The sequence below is a fragment of the Aotus nancymaae genome, unplaced genomic scaffold, assembly GCF_030222135.1.
Source record: "Aotus nancymaae isolate 86718 unplaced genomic scaffold, 86718_ANA_hifiasm-v0.15.2.pri h1tg000010l, whole genome shotgun sequence".
NCBI classification, from domain to species: domain Eukaryota; kingdom Metazoa; phylum Chordata; class Mammalia; order Primates; family Aotidae; genus Aotus; species Aotus nancymaae.
In genome coordinates this window covers 8,442,035-8,458,918 of record NW_026988421.1, presented here as the reverse complement: position 1 = coordinate 8,458,918, position 16,884 = coordinate 8,442,035, and the positions used below count along the sequence as shown (strand labels likewise).

The 16,884-nt window shown below is 49.3% G+C and overlaps 1 protein-coding gene across 1 annotated transcript in view; it reads left to right on the top strand.

Moving 5' to 3' along the window:
- The window catches only part of LOC105718001 (deleted in malignant brain tumors 1 protein-like), a 93,005-nt gene that overhangs the window by 22,592 nt on the left and 53,529 nt on the right, over positions 1 to 16,884 (top strand). The window contains 8 exon segments of the mRNA XM_064373771.1: positions 4,672 to 4,701; positions 8,721 to 8,768; positions 10,356 to 10,679; positions 12,287 to 12,310; positions 13,193 to 13,231; positions 14,110 to 14,148; positions 14,930 to 15,253; positions 16,861 to 16,884. Coding sequence (XP_064229841.1) covers positions 4,672 to 4,701; positions 8,721 to 8,768; positions 10,356 to 10,679; positions 12,287 to 12,310; positions 13,193 to 13,231; positions 14,110 to 14,148; positions 14,930 to 15,253; positions 16,861 to 16,884 — 852 coding nt within the window.

Genomic DNA, 16,884 nt, shown 5'->3' with positions numbered 1-16,884 from the left:
GCATGAATGGACCACATGGTTATACAGTTGTGTGTGTGTGTGTGTGTGTGTGTTTCAATTTTATTTTGTCTCACCCTTAAACTTCATGCATGTCAGAATCAACTAGAGTATTTGTTCGAATAGGTCCTTGGAATTCCTCTTCCTCCCTCTAGAGACCCTTATTTGGAGAGCCTGAGGTGAGGCTCAAGAATCCTCAGTTTTACAAAATCACACGAGGGTGGTTTGCAGACCACAGTTTGAGAAACCATCCTGCATGGCCCAATACTTATTAAACTTTGGTGTTTGCAGTGTAATTTTGGAAGCACTACTTTGGTTGGAAGTTACAAAGAAAGTGACAGAAGTGTGTGTGTGTGTGTGTGTGTGTGTGTGTGTGTCCTTTAAATGCTGCCTATTTTAATTTATTGTTATCAAGTGAATTTAAATTTTTAACATTTCCCAACAATTCTTGGCTACATCCTAAGTTTGATTTGTTGATATTAAAGACTTTTTCATGAGTAGATTGCTATCACTGAACTTTTAACATTAACCTCTCAAAATAGCCTTAACATCCTTGCCACCTCATCTGGAGAAGCCCAGTCCTCCTAGGAGCCTTCTAAGCAGGAGAGCCCACAGCTTGGGAACATGTCCCCTGCCTTCAGGGATGACACATCAACTGATCACACAGGCACAATGACGATTGTGTAAAGCGCTGGAGCCAGAGTTCATGGCAGGAGAGGTGTGAGCAGCCCATTGGGATAGAGACCCTGAGGAAGTCACAGGGAGCTGAGGTCTGGAGCAGGTGCAGGAGTAGCCAGGCAGAGTGGTGAAGAAGAGTGTTTGCCTCTTACCCCCTGGCACTGTTGTCAGAAACTTGAAAGAAACAGACACAGACTTAGACTGACCGTAGCCACCATCCCCCAGAAGCCATATGTTCTCCTCCCTGATCAGCCGCCTTAATATGCTGTCTAGTCAGGGTGGTGCTCTGATGGGAGGCTCTCCCGAAGTCCCATTTCTCTGTGTTCTTGATACATTTGCTGAAGCTCTAGGAAAAAAGACTTTTGATCAGTGAAGTTTGGAAAGTGGTGCTTGCCTTTGGTGGCAGGAAAATATTGGTCTTTGGGGATAAAGGGGTAAAGAGCAGGTGCGTGCACAGCTGCTGTCAGTTTCAGTTCTTACTTGCTTTTTAGGTCCTTGTCTAAATCTGGAGAGAGAGGGCAGGGGTACGCCTGCAGACATGGTCAATGAGGAAATCTCTGGAGAGCTCATTCTTGGTCATGTCTCAAACTGACACATTGAGCAATGAACAATCCATCACCACATCCACTTTGTGGCATCCTCCACTTCCTCCACACCATCCCCTCGGGCTGTCTCCATTCACTTGGAGACAGTGAGACTCCACGGCAAGGGCTCACATGAGGCTCCCATCCACAAAATCCTTAAACTTTGCTGAGACAGACGCAGACTACAGAGCAGGAAAGACCGTGCCTGGGAGTGTGAGATAACCTGTGTGCTTGTGAGGGATGAAGGGTAAGGGCTTACCACCTCCTTAAAGATGAAAACTGCGAGGATCAAAATGGTCTTATCTTGAATAGTTCTGCAAAGTCAATAGAAAAGCAATGTGGAGTTTTGGTCAAGGCTGCTGGGTGACTTCCCATTGAAGACCCACCTTTGGTGGGCCGTGGAAAGTAGGTTGGCGTGGACCACCTTCCTTGCATCAGCAAGAACCACAGGAGTGGGTTGGTAGCAGACAGTGGTTTTGCAGGAGGGAGTACAGGGGAAGATGGTGGACAGGGATGTCACAGTCTCTGTGTCCTTACCTACTCTCTAAATGTCTGTGCCTCAGTTTCTCGTCTGTAAGTGCAGATGGCAGGGTTGGTGGGAAGGTTAAAAGAGATAACATACATAAAAACGGTATTATCTTCAAGGAACTATGAAGACACAGTAAGACTTCACAGTAAGTCAAAATGAACGTTTGCTTAGGTTCTCTTCCCACACTGCCCCTCCCCTTAGGCCTCTCTCCCAGCATCACTGGAGTAGCCTACTTGGTAGACATGGGCTAGCTTGATGATACCTTGCCTATTCTTTTTTTTTTTTTTTTTGCTCAAGCCCTTCCTCAGCAGTAAATACACAATAGATATGTTTCTCATCTTCATGAGATTTGTGGCAGTGACAGAGTTCACATGGAAAGACACCAGATCTCTTGGAAAATGCTTATGTCTTTGGGAAATACCTTGACAGATCTCTTGGTGGCTTCTGGTTCGGCCATTCTGACGGCTTAGCTATGCTGGACACTGATCCCCAGTGATAGATATCAGCCTGTCTCCATTTCCTGGAAAAAAAAATAAGTGGGAGCTTCCCCCATAGGTAATTTACTACCATTCCCACAATGGCAGCTGGAGTTATCTACGGCTATGTGGTTGATTCTTGGAAGACTAAAAATTGGTCTCAATATGTGCAGAAGGGTCTATTCAAAATGTGTGGACATAGCAGAACCAGAAACAACTTCAATGTTCTGTTCCGTGCTGTAGATGAGCCTCGTCAAGGCCCTGGAGCTCTGAGTTTCTGAATTGGATGAGTTTGACTGCCATGAAATTAAGCAGGATACCCAGGGCCTGGCAGTGGGAATTGCATGGTGTCATGTAGACCGTTTAAATGGCAGAGCTTTGAATGGCAGGATCTCTCAGGCACGTCTGTCAGCATGTCCTTGAGAGTGGGAGCAGGGATGGCATGTGAAAATGAGGTGGGGATGTTCTGGTACAGATGTTCCCTAGTTTGCTATCTCTGTTGAAAGAATGTTCTGGTTTCTATTGCGAGTCGCTTCCTTATCAGGGGTGCGTAGTCACATGGTTTCAGCGGCCCCCTTCCTAAGCCATCAATACGAAGCAGGGCAGCTGGGGAAGCCCATTGTGGACCTCACATTCAAGCTATTGAGGCAGGTGAAGCAGTTCTCTAACATACACAGCAAGTCCTGTCACTGGCCTGTTGGTTCTGTTAGAGAAATTCAAATTTCTGAACCATGATTGTCATGCTCTCAGGACCCACATTTACAAAGAATCTGAGGAGCCGGGTGTAGTGGCACATGCCTGTAGTACCAGCTACTCCAGCACTGGAGGCAGGAGGATCGCTTGAACCCAGGAATTTGAATCCAGCCTGGGTAATAGAGCAAGACTCTGTCTCTAAAAATAAAATAATGATCTGATACTTTGGCCAAATGCCTAATCCCCCTTTTATCAGGAAGCAAAAAGAAAAGGAATAATGAAAGAAACTATATTGGAAATGTTAATAAGAATTTAAACATAGCAGACCTTTTTGTATCACATAGATTTTGGTATATAAACATCACGAAAGACAAAAGAATACTACCACGTCTTTTTTAGCAAAATAAGGTGGTCCAGGTTCTTGCTGCAAAATGTCATGTGATGAAATCCCTATCGAAGTGGGTAAGAGCATCATATTTTACCTTAGAATTATATCATTGACTCCTGGATTCTTGAATTTGAGAAATTCATCTAGGATATCATCATCTGAAGACTCATAGTCTGAGATTTCTGTTGTACAATCAGTTCTGTCATTATTAGTATCTGGAGTGCTGTGTCTTGTCTCTTTATATTCCTCTTCTGGTTCATCTAATGATTATAAAACATCTTCCTTTGTTAATTTTCTTCTCTTTGCCATCACTAGTAGATAATGAAAAAATTTGAATTCTTAACTGCATTCAATGAAAGCTAAAAGCGGACTATGAAGGCAGTGTATACAATCTTTAAAAAAAAATACTTCTTGAAAGAAAACACAATACTCTGGGCATGGAAGAATGATGACATATCACTATTTCATCGTCCTTCCAGGCAGCGTCACCATTCTACCCTTTTCTTACAATATAACAATTGATGAATAATGATGCAATAATTTCTTGGATCATAAAATAGCAAAATGTTTCAAGATGCAGGAAAAGTGAAGTCAGAAGACAATAATGAATCTTGGGTTTATAGAAGGATCTGATGGATCCATATGGTGATTACAGGATAGAATGAGTTTTATCCTAGTTTTTAAATGAATACATATTCTCTCTGATCTTTGAAAGACTTCTAAAATATATAAAAGCTATGAAATATCAATACCCACAAATATAGTTAGAGCTGCTCAAAAAGAAACTCAAAAGCTACAATTGAGTCTGATGGACCTTGTCTGGCCTCACTGAATACAAAGATCCAGGGATCTCTAGATTTCTGTTTGCTTCAAGATAGAATAAAATGTTTTCGGGTTATGGGTCAGAAGGAACAGAATATCTGACACTAACATATTTTCTTATTTAGGGGGCATCCGAGCGGCTGTTGTCAATGCCAGCTATACTCAAATTTCAGACTGGACAACAGCTTAAACTGTCTTCTCTTGTCCAGCCCTTTCTTCCATGCATAGATTACATCCTGTCGCTATAAGCCGTAGCGTTAGGGGGCTAGTAAAGAGACATGTGCTTCATTACACCTAAAATGGTGGCGCTCTTCATATCCAATCCACTTGCTTTAACCCGCTGTTGTGAAACTCATTAATCAAGAATATCAGAGACACACAAACCCAAGATTGAGCCACAGCGCCCTCTGGTGTGATTGTACGGTGAAGCGAAAGCCAATTTCTGTGACTTGTAGGAAATCATTTGTAAATAGTGTTTCTGAGACGAATTTGTGTTCTTTCCAGGTTGGTGGATCCCAGGGACTACAGACTCTGGTAAGAACTTTTCTTCACTCCTCTTCCCTGGTGGGGTTGGCCAGTTCCCCTCTGCTGCTGTTGGCTAGCTGAGGCTGATCACAGCTGTGGTCACAGAGCAAATGTCCGCCTTGTCAAATGCAGGAATCTTGGGGGCGGAGGGAGAGGATGGGACACATGGGTGCCAAGACCCTTGGCATGTTCCAGGTGTACACCCAGTCAATCCCAGCTGTCATTCTCCTTCCTCTTGCTCTCTCTTAGTCATTTATCAGATGAGATTAGCTTCAGTTTGGTGTGAGGAGAGGTGGTTGAAACAAAAGGTAGTAACTCTGCTCCTGGGTTGAAGCGATTCTCCTGCCTCAGCCTCCAGAGTAGCTGAGACTACAGACACATTCCACCATACCCAGCTAATTTTTGTACTTTAAGAGATGGGGTTTCACCATGTTGGCCAGGATGGTCTCAATCTCTTGACCTCGTGATCTGCCCGCCTCAGCCTCCCAAAGTGCTGGGATTACAGGCATGAGGCACCCACACCAGGCTCCCCTTTTCTTTTCGCTAATAATGACAGATATCTGGAAGATAACTAACATCTACCAAGCACTTGTTATACACCCTGTATCAAATGATTTTCATGTTTGAAATGAATTGATATATTTTAAAAAGACTTAAAATACCACCTGGCACACAATAAGTGCTCAACTAATGCACATAGTGAGTGCTATTATCATGAAATCTTCCCAAGAACAGTTTGAGCTAAGTAATATGATTATACTCATTTTGCAGATGGGAAAACCAGGGCACAGTTAGCTAATTTGTCAATATTTCTGTGTCTAAGGTCATGTGTCTGGTGAGTAGTAGGGTAGAGATTTGAGTCGAGGATAGGTGCCTCCTTCTGCCCCTGCCCTGGTCTTTGACTTTGGCTCAATGTCCCTGCCTCTCCAGCGAGAGTGTGAAGACCTTTGTGCCCAAGTTTGATTTTTCAGGGTCTCCTACGTGTTCACTTAGGATGACTCTGCCCCTGGTCCCTTGGCACTGTTGAGGCCAGTCCCTCCCCTTCCAGGACATGCCTTGAGAGATCCAGAAATGGCCTGGGAAAAGCAGCTTTCTGATCACTATGCAGCAAGGGAGAGGCTGAGGCAGGGAGACCAAGCACTCTTCTGGAGGGACAATTCACAGGGTGACCAGAGGGGACTCATTGCCCCGCTGCACCCCTAGGCTCATCTCTGATCCAGAAGAGGTGCAGAGGGCATAGAAGGTAGGGCGTTTAGCTCCTAAGAGGGGCCCTTCTGAATAAGGCCTCGGGTCTGAACAGGCACCTTTTCCATGGATTATGTCCCTGAGACTGGGGAGGGACAGAGCATGGGAGTTCCAGAATGTACCTTGGGGATGCCCTGAAGATGGTCCAGCTGGCCTTTCCTCCCTCTAGGAGGAAAAGCAACCTGCCCCCTCCCATTGCATCCCATTCAAGCTTCTCACTCTGTGACCACAAGTTTCTTGTAACCTCAAACTCACCATTGAAAAGTCATACTGAGGATCTGGCTCCCGCCATTAGGAGGGTGGGCTGTGCCCTCAGGACCTGTGCCCATTTTCCTCACACCGTCAGTGCAGCTTACCCCGGTGGGTGGTCTAGTGGCATCGTGTCTGGCAGGAACACGGTGCCTTTTGACTTCCCAGCATGGCCAGCTCCATGGTGGGACGCAGGCTGTCTCAGCCCCTCCCAGGAGAGGAGGCTGGAAAAGTAGGTCGAGGCTCGCTCTTGGACTTGATTCTGATGGAAGTGGAGAGTGTATTAAAGCATTTTGAGCAGGGAAGTGAGGTGAATATATTTGAACTTTGTAAAGATAAAACTTGGAGACTGCCTGGAGACCGATGAATCTTCTTAGCACAAAAACGAATGCAGAGTAAGCATTTCATCAGTGCTGGTTGAATCAATGCGTGTGGATGGACTAGAGAAAGGAGGAGCAGAGATTGAAGATTCAGCTGGGAGTAGGCCAGGTTCAAGGGGATGAAGGCATATCCCAGTGAAATGGCAGTGAAAATGACAAGGAAAGGACCTTGGTAATGTTAGATACAGGATGTGAGGAGAAGGAGGAGTCAAATATGATGCCCACATTCCCAGCATGGTTGATGTGGAGCATGGTGACATCCTTAATTCAAATGGAAAGAAGAGGCGGTGTTGAGTTTGGGAAGATGTATGGGGTGGGGTGGGCAGGAGGCCACTGAAAATGCTGGTCTGGAGATTAGAGCTAGGCGGTCAGGACTGAGTCAGGGACAGAGAGGTGGATTTGGGGGTCCTCTGGACAGTTCTCAGAGTACATGAGGTTCTCCAGGGGGAAAATACAGAAGGAGAAGAGGGCAAAGACAGAACGTGGAAGAACAGAGATACGTAAGGTCTGGTCAGAGGAAGAAAGTGGAATGAGGGGGTAGGGATGCAAGTCAAGGGGGCCGAGAGCTCCGGGATGAGGGCTTCCCGCTGCGTCACTGCAGATCTGCCTCTGAGGCTGGTGAATAGAGGTGACTGGTGTCAGGGCTGGGTGGAGGTCCTGCACCAAGGCTACTGGGACACTGTGTGTGATGACAGCTGGGACACCCAGGATGCAGATGTTGTCTGCAGGCAGCTCGGCTGTGGCTATTCTGTGTCAGCCCTGGGCAGGGCCCACTTTGGTCAGGGCTCTGGAAACATTCTCTTGGGTGACGTGCATTGCTCGGGAAGAGAGCCCTACCTGTCAAGCTGTCCCCACAGTGGATGGTACAACCACAAATGTGGCCACAGGGAAGATGCTGGTGTTGTGTGCTCAGGTATTGGGATATCACCTTGCTCTGTGTATGTGCAAGTCTGAGTCAGTATCACAACACATGAGCTGTGTACGTGTGTGCTCTGCAGTTGACTTGCTTTGTTGTAAGTTATGCCCTAGTTGATGTTGGAGAGCAGGTGGTATTGCCCCTTTTCATAGACAGTGAAGGTCAAGGGATCATCTGCCTGTCCTTCTGAAGCTGGGTGTGGGGGAGGCAGGCTTCTGTCTCAGTCCCTCAGAGCCTGCTGATGCAATCACCTCATGGACTGGTTCTGATGAGCAGCATCACAACCATCCCTGGCCTGGGACACCAAATAAATGTCTTCCTAAGTGGCAGTTTCTCCTCTTTTAAAGGCTGAGGAGGATAGGGGAACTGCTGGTCCCTAAGACATGAATGTATACCAACATCAAATTGAGGAGTGAACCAAAGCATTCTCTTTATTGGAAATTAAATGACAAATAAAAGATACTTAACATCCTCAGTGGAAAAGAGAGCTTCTCCTGGACCCAACCCAGCAAATCCCAGTGCTGATTTCAGTTGTTCACATAGTGCCAGGATGTGTGGACACCAAGGGATCCTTTAATCCATGAAGAAACCTCCAAGGATGCTGTCTCATGGCATGTTCCCCCAGGAGGAGTTTCTGGTTAAACTGTCCACTTCTAGAGCAACTCTGGCATTTGCTGTGTGGACTGGGCTGAGCCCATGCCACCCTGCATGGGATATGCCCTTGATAATCCAAGCACCAAGTAGGACTGGGCTCCCCATGGGTGCATGGTCTTCCACGCAGCCACCTTGTGAGCGGTTTATTTTGGCATTCTGAAAATGTTGGTTTTCTCTGGAAACCACCTTTCTTTCTAGTTGAATCGCCTTCTCAGGAGCATTTCAGTGACGGTGAATATTTGTCATTTGAGGGTGTGTTTGACCTATAGATACAGACATATGTCATTTGACATTCAATCCTATGACTAGGACGGGGCTGTGAATGGACTGGGTGACTTTTTGAATAGAGGCTGTGGCAGCAGAGGAGGTGGGGGGAGAGTAACAAGAGCAAAGGATGTGGCATCCTAGCCAAGTCTATCACCAGTAGAGTGACAGAGCCATTGGCACGTGTTTGGCTTTTGGCAATGGAGGGTGCCCTTAGCACCTGTGCTTCCAGCCTCTGCTTCAGAGCTGAGGAAGCCATGGGCCAACCCTCCGCAGGAGAGGGCTACCATCAGTGAGCTCTTCCTTTCTCCACCCTGCAGCTTCTCTGTTTCCCTCGAAGGCGCCCCTGGAGACAACTGTAACAGAAGGTAATGTCTACACTGGGGGATCCCTGTGGGCTTATTACCCAACTGCACCCCTAGGTTCACCTCTGATCCAGAAGAGGCACAGAGGGCATAGAGAGTAGGGTGCTTAGCTCCCAAGAGGGGCCCTTCCAAATAAGTCCTCAGGTCTGAACAGGCATCTCTTCCATGGTTTGTGTCTGAGACTGGGGAGGAATCAAGTTGAAGATGCATCTCCAAGGAGTTCCAAGGTGGAGCCTGTTGTCCTGTCTCTAGAGATTCTGTTATTCATGCAGCCCACTCCTGCGGTCCTCACCCAGCTGTGTGACCCCTGGCCAGGCTAGGGTGCTGGATCTCTGGCTACAGGGCCTTGAGAGGCAGGTGCCTACCTGCTAACGTAGCCAAATTGCTAGGACAGCATCCTTGCCCTTGTCCTTTCTCTAAGCCCATATTAGGCCACCCTGGTTTCTTCCTAACAGAGAGAAATCACAATCCTTCAGCTTATGGGCATCAGAGGTCCTGTACATCCCCCTTGGGTACCTCCAGTGAGAAATCTGGGAGCCATAGTCAATACAGCCTGGGATTCTGGCAGCCTGGGCTTTGGGAAGGGAAGTCACTTCCCATTTCCCATGGGAAACTTTGGCCCTAGAAGCAGTTCAAGGACAGCATTCTCACCAAGGCCCCTGGCTTGCCCAGGGTTGGCATGGAGCAGTTGGCAATGCTGATGGTACATGCATCAGGCCTTCCTATTCCTCAAGCCCTCTGTTTCCCTCTCCCTCTGGCCCATGGGGTGAGGCCTGACTTAACCTCTTTCTCTTCCGTATGATAAAGAACACAGATAACACTAGAACTGGGGGTGAGACTGGCTTTACTCTTCCCTTTCTATAGATCATGATGCCAACTACATCCATGGGCTCGACTGTGATTCAGGAAAACTTTTAGGGAATGGGATGGGAGGGAATGTTGTGAGCACACAGTGACCTTCTGGACCCCAGAGGTCAGCTAGAGTGAAGCTTCCTTCATTGCCCATGTTTGTAGGGGTAGGGAAAAATCAGTCAGAATGTGGCGTCTCTAACAGCCTGTTGTGCTTTGGAAGTAGAGACCAGTGGGATCAGTCTCCAGTCCAGAGTGACAGCCTAGATCCCCCATCTCCACAGCCCTGTGCTGACCCCAGCCATCCTGGCCAGGAAGATCGTGTGCGAAATGTGCTCCATGCCAACTTTCGCGCCCCAGATACACATCAGAGCTCCTCCCAGGACAGCCCGCTGTCATCGCGCTGCTCTTCCGTGTGGGGTGCTCTGTGTCCCTTGTCTGAGGGAAGCAGGCAGAGCACATGGTCTGCTTAGAGAAGGGTCATGTGGATCTCCAGGCCCCCTCCAGGGTATAGATTAGGAGGGTCAGGTCCTCCAGCTGAAGCGCTAAGGCTTGGGTTTGGGCCGAGCGGTCACTGTCCTCTTCCCCATGAAGAATTCTAACCTCAAGGTGTGTTAGAGCCCAGTCTAGTTAGAGATTCTCTCAAAGACTCTGAATGGGGAAGACTCTGAATGCCCTGCAGGCCCTGGGATCTTGTCTTTCAGTAGGAATGTGCAAGAGAAATGTTGTGCCTTCCTCTAGGATCCGATTCCGGTTTGGCCCTGAGGCTGGTGAATGGAGGAGACAGGTGTCAGGGCCGGGTGGAGGTCCTGTACCAAGGCTCCTGGGGCACCGTGTGTGATGACAGCTGGGACACCAATGATGCCAATGTGGTCTGTAGGCAGCTGGGCTGTGGCTGGGCCACGTCAGCTCCAGGAAATGCCTGGTTTGGCCAGGGCTCAGGACCCATTGTCCTGGATGACATGCGCTGCTCAGGGTACGAGTCCTACCTGTGGAGCTGCTCCCACAACGGTTGGTTCTCCCACAACTGTGGCCATCATGAAGACGCCGGTGTCGTCTGCTCAGGTAGGCATCAAAGATCTCTGGAGGATCGGGTGTGGTGGCTCATGCCTGTAATCCCAGCACTTTAGGACGCTGAGGCAGGCAGATTGCTTGAGCTCAGGCATTCAAGACCGGCTCTGGGCTAGTTGGCAAACCCTGTCTCTAGTGAAAAAAAAAAAATCACTTGAGCCTGTTCTAGGGACAGACTATATTCAGAGAATATAGTAACAAACAGGTTTCTCTTTCCAGGACCACCACCCACCAAGCCTTTCCTGGTCATCCGGTGGCTCTGGAGTTTAGCTGGGGTTATCCAACCTGTGTGTGCAATGCCATGGTCAGCACAGATCCCTAAGCTGCAAGCAGTGCCCCAACATTAGTTTGGAGGTGACTGAGGCACCAGTGTTGAGACACAGGGTCCAGCATGCTGACAGCAGAAATGAGGGACCTTTTATTCTGCTACAGGAACATCCTCATAACTCATAGCCCCTATTTTCCCTGAGGCTTCTTCTCAGGGACAGCACGTTTTGGGGATCTGGTTGGTGAGGCCTCCTCTCCCCTTCAACACTGTATTACCTTGAGTGCTGTCAGCCACTGACTCAGAGGGACGGACTCAAGTGTAAATAGTTCACTTATGATTACTGTGAAGAGAGGCGGGAAGTGGGGTAAGGGTGGGAGGCTGGCAGCGAGTGACAAATGGTGGGGGATCCTCCCAGAGGATCACCAGGAATACGTGTCAAACCAGGCTCATCGCAGCTCAAGGGACAGCTGGCGTCTTTGTCAGCTCATTGCTTAGGGTGGCTGTGTGCTGCTCCCTGTTTTGATACCCAGGTTGTTGTGGCCAGTCCCAGGCACCAAAGTGACCTTTATATTCCCAGAGAGTGGGCTGCAGGCACAGAAATGGAGGCAATGCTGGGGTGTGTGGGGTCCCTGAGGGACTGAGGGCTTCACAGTGGGCGCTGGCAGGGCATCAGCTCAGGGTGTGGATACCCCCAGCCACTTTCGCCTTAACTCTAGTTGGGATCTGAGCCGTCAGTCTCCAGTGCCTGCAGGAGTCTGGCCTGCAGACCCCGACTCAACCACCGATGAAGGAATGCACTCTCACACAATCATTGCAGTGATTCAAGTGGGCTAGGGATGGCCGTTGGCTGCTTTCAGAGGGCAAAATGCAACCAGTCGACCCAGACCCTCTGTCCATCACACGTTTATTCCATTGAGATTTTACAGCAGAGATTCTAAGTTAACACACTTGTGGATAATTAACATGGTTACGAGAAGGACAAGAGCTTTCGGTTCCGAGAGCCCAGAGTAAATGCTATTAACAGGTACTTCCCCTTTGATCCTCCCCAGAGGCCACCCAGCACAACATTTACATGAGTGAACAGTTAGAGTGGAGACAAATGCCTGTGGGGTGAGGCCTTTGACCGTCTCTCTCTCCCTAACTGAAGGGACTGGCCGGCCACCTTCAGTCTGCCCCAATAAAAGCTTTTGGCCTTCCAAAAGGTTTGAGACTAATCTATACTTTCCCTAATATATCTTAAATATTTTCTGGAATATTTTGCCAACCACCCCAAGCGAATCTCAACAGGAGTAACTGAGTGCTTGGTGTCTAATGTTGCATTTTTTCCTCACAGCTGCACAGTCGACGCTCAGGCCAGGTGAGTCCCCACCATCCTTCCCCAGGATGTCCCTTCTCTTTCTGCTCAGTTACCCGTTGCCCATTCCACAGAGCCCTCTTTCTTCTCTGCAGATACTCTGGTGCATATTATTCACCCCTGCCCACTCTCTCTGTAACTGAGACCCCGGCATGGTGCTTCTTAACCACGCATAGTATTCAGCTTCTGCCTTCTCTTCAATCCATCTCAGCTTTCAGCACATAGTTCCATGCTGTCCCAACGGAACCCTTACAGGTTCAGAAGGAGGCCCTCGGTTGAATGAGCCTCGGCCCCTTTATATTCAAGGCTGATACAACCTTTCTGAGAATTGAGGGTGATACCCTCTAATGTTCTGTTGAAGGCAAGGTCAGTACAAGCCTGATACTCCACGTCCCACTACTTGAAAGATCCCCAGATTCTGCAGGGCCACGTCTGCACCCAGAAGAGGCAGAAGCTATGCTCAGCGGGGAGAAAGGCTAAGAAATGTTTCTGGTGCCTTCACTTACCAGAAAACATGATTTTCCTCCTAGGTGGACCCCAGGTCCGCCAAACATTTTAGCTGCAAGTGTCAGAGTCTCGGCAATGGTGTCAGATGTGCCAGTCAGTCCATGGTTCAGTGGATGGTGGGGTATAGGGATGGTGAAGGTTTCCTAACTGAGAAGAGGTCATCCCTGTCTTAGAGAGAGATGGAAGGGCCTGCATGGTGTCTTTTGTCTCTGAATCAGTTCCCTGGGCAGCAGACATGGGCAGACACATGGGGAGCAATTGGCCAGATTTGGGAGTGGAATTCTTTCCACAATGCTTGCCTGGTTCAGAGAACTGCTTGCTTTTTCCCTTTTTCCCTTCAAGCCCAACTCTATCCTTTCTCTTTGTTGCTGTTTACAGACAGTTGGCCTGCCAGGACATCACCTGTACCCATAGAAGGTAAATAATCCTCTCAGCACTCCCCGGAGCTCACTCTCTACCTCTGGATACATGTTGGATTTTATAGTTCACTTATGATTGCCGTGAAGAGAGGTGGGGACGTGGGGTAAGGGTGGGAGAATGGCAGCCGGTGATAAACAGTAGGCTCAAGGTTGAGCTCTGCACTAGGAACAGGGGCGGGACCTCCCAGAAGATCGTTAAGAATCCTTAGCCTCATGATAGGATGAGGTGGGCGCCTCACTTCTTCATGTTTCTGTGGGTTGGGTAGAGAGGAAGGTGGGGTCTCCGAAGACCCAGAACTAGATGTGATGTTGGAGGGTGGGAGGTGCTGGTGACCTCTTTCCTGTGGGATCCTGTTCCAAGTGGTCAGGAAAGATCCTCATGCATGTGCTCAGGACAAGCCCTGGGGGGTCTCCCTAATCCTACGGGGACCTCATTCCTGATCCTGAGGCCATGGGATGCATGCAGGCCTGGGAAGATTAGGTAAAAGTGCCTGTCCTCGCACCTGTCTGGCCAAGGTCCTGCCATCTCCGGTACTTTGCCAGCCAGATCCCAGACAGGACCGTGCTCCTGAATAAGGGAGGGGTCTGGGCATGCCATGTGCAGCTGTCCAGCTCCATCCTGTGTGTACCCAGATTGGGAAGTGGGATGTCCATTCTTATCACCTCCGCTGGGGTCACAGGTGCTTCCCCAAAACTTGAGCTTCCGTAGACCTGGGCAAAGTAGGCTGTCAGCGCTTTCTCTGTGATGAAGCCTAATCTCCGGCTATATTCCAAGGTGACTGCCTGCCTGGGTGACTTTGGTCATGAGAAAGTGCCCTGAGTGTGGAACGCGCCTTAGATCCTAATTTTGTCTTTCCTCTTTGTTGCAATTGACAGACACATGGCCCACCACAACCTCACCTGCATCAACAACAGGTAAATAATCCTCTCAGCCCTCCCCAGGGCTCACTATCTCTGGACGGATTTTGTGTTTGAGACTGATAGAATGAGGCACATGGTGGGCCCCCCTCTTTTCATGTCCCTGTGGCTTACATGGGGAGGAAGGTGAAGTCTCTGGGGAGTCAGTTCTGGGTCTGATGTTGGAGAGCGGAGGGTGCTGGTGACCTCTCTCCCGTGGGATCCTGTTCCAAGTGATCAGGAAAGATCCTCGACCAGGTGCTCAGGACGAGCACTGGAGTGCTCCCTAGTCCTACTGGGACCTTGTTCCTGGCCCGCAGGCCATGAGCTAGAGACCTCCAAAGAGTGGTGCTCTCCAAAAGTGCTGGTCCCTGCACCTGTCTGGCTAAGGCCTTGGCATCCCTGGCAGTTTGCCAGAGCCAGAGAGGACCACGCAGGTGTCAATGAGCTCTTGAATACTGCATGGGTCTGGGCCTGGATTTGTAGCTGTGGAGCTCTGTCCTGTGTGCACCCAGAGTGAGGAGTAAGGTGTCCGTTCCTGTCACGTCTGCTGGGGTCATACCTGCTTACCCATAAGTGGAGCTTTTATAGACTTGGGTAGAATAGGTATCACTTCTTCTTCCACTAGGACAGAGCTTAACCTCTGGGCACAGTCATCTTCAGTCGTGACCGTGTGCCCTGGTGACTTTGGCATTTGTATTCAAACTTGACTTCTTTGCCCAGTGCACTGAGTGTTGTACATGCCTTATCGTTGACCTGCTAATAGGGATGGATGAAGAATTCTTGTGTTCCCCTGTAGGATCTGAATCCAGTTTGGCCCTGAGGCTGGTGAATGGAGGTGACGGGTGTCAGGGCCGAGTGGAGGTCCTCTACCGAGGCTCCTGGGGCACCGTGTGTGATGACAGCTGGGACATCAGTGATGCCAATGTGGTCTGCAGGCAGCTGGGCTGTGGCTGGGCCACGTCAGCTCCAGGAAATGCCCGGTTTGGCCAGGGCTCAGGACCCATTGTCCTGGATGACGTGCGCTGCTCAGGGCATGAGTCCTACCTATGGAGCTGCTCCCACAACGGTTGGTTCTCCCACAACTGTGGCCATCATGAAGACGCCGGTGTCGTCTGCTCAGGTAGGCATCAAAGATCTCTGGAGGGTCGGGTGTGGTGGCTCATGCCTGTAATCCCAGCACTTTAGGACGCTGAGGCAGGCAGATTGCTTGAGCTCAGGCATTCAAGACCGGCTCTGGGCAAGTTGGCAAACCCTGTCTCTAATGAAAAAAAAAAATTCACTTGAGCCTATTCTAGGGACAGACTATATTCAGAGAATATAGTAACAGACAGGTTTCTCTTTCCAGGACCCCCACCCACCAAGTCTTTCCTGGTCATCCGGTGGCTCTGGAGTTTAGCTGGGGTTATCCAACCTGTGTGTGCAATTCCATGGTCAGCACAGATCCCTAAGCTGCAAGCAGTGCCCCAACATTAGTTTGGAGGTGACTGAGGCACCAGTGTTGAGACACAGGGTCCAGCATTCTGACAGCAGAAATGAGGAACCTTTTATTCTGCTACAGGAACATCCTCATAACTCATAGCCCCTATTTTCCCTGAGGCTTCTTCTCAGGGACAGCACGTTTTGGGGATCTGGTTGGTGAGGCCTCCTCTCCCCTTCAACACTGTATTACCTTGAGTGCTGTCAGCCACTGACTCAGAGGGACAGACTCAAGTGTAAATAGTTCACTTATGATTACTGTGAAGAGAGGCGGGAAGTGGGGTAAGGGTGGGAGGCTGGCAGCGAGTGACAAATGGTGGGGGATCCTCCCAGAGGATCACCAGGAATACGTGTCAAACCAGGCTCATCGCAGCTCAAGGGACAGCTGGCGTCTTTGTCAGCTCATTGCTTAGGGTGGCTGTGTGCTGCTCCCTGTTTTGATACCCAGGTTGTTGTGGCCAGTCCCAGGCACCAAAGTGACCTTTATATTCCCAGAGAGTGGGCTGCAGGCACAGAAATGGAGGCAATGCTGGGGTGTGTGGGGTCCCTGAGGGACTGAGGGCTTCACAGTGGGCGCTGGCAGGGCATCAGCTCAGGGTGTGGATACCCCCAGCCACTTTCGCCTTAACTCTAGTTGGGATCTGAGCCGTCAGTCTCCAGTGCCTGCAGGAGTCTGGCCTGCAGACCCCGACTCAACCACCGATGAAGGAATGCACTCTCACACAATCATTGCAGTGATTCAAGTGGGCTAGGGATGGCCGTTGGCTGCTTTCAGAGGGCAAAATGCAACCAGTCGACCCAGACCCTCTGTCCATCACACGTTTATTCCATTGAGATTTTACAGCAGAGATTCTAAGTTAACACACTTGTGGATAATTAACATGGTTACGAGAAGGACAAGAGCTTTCGGTTCCGAGAGCCCAGAGTAAATGCTATTAACAGGTACTTCCCCTTTGATCCTCCCCAGAGGCCACCCAGCACAACATTTACATGAGTGAACAGTTAGAGTGGAGACAAATGCCTGTGGGGTGAGGCCTTTGACCGTCTCTCTCTCCCTAACTGAAGGGACTGGCCGGCCACCTTCAGTCTGCCCCAATAAAAGCTTTTGGCCTTCCAAAAGGTTTGAGACTAATCTATACTTTCCCTAATATATCTTAAATATTTTCTGGAATATTTTGCCAACCACCCCAAGCGAATCTCAACAGGGGTAACTGAGTGCTTGGTGTCTAATGTTGCATTTTTTCCTCACAGCTGCACAGTCGACGCTCAGGCCAG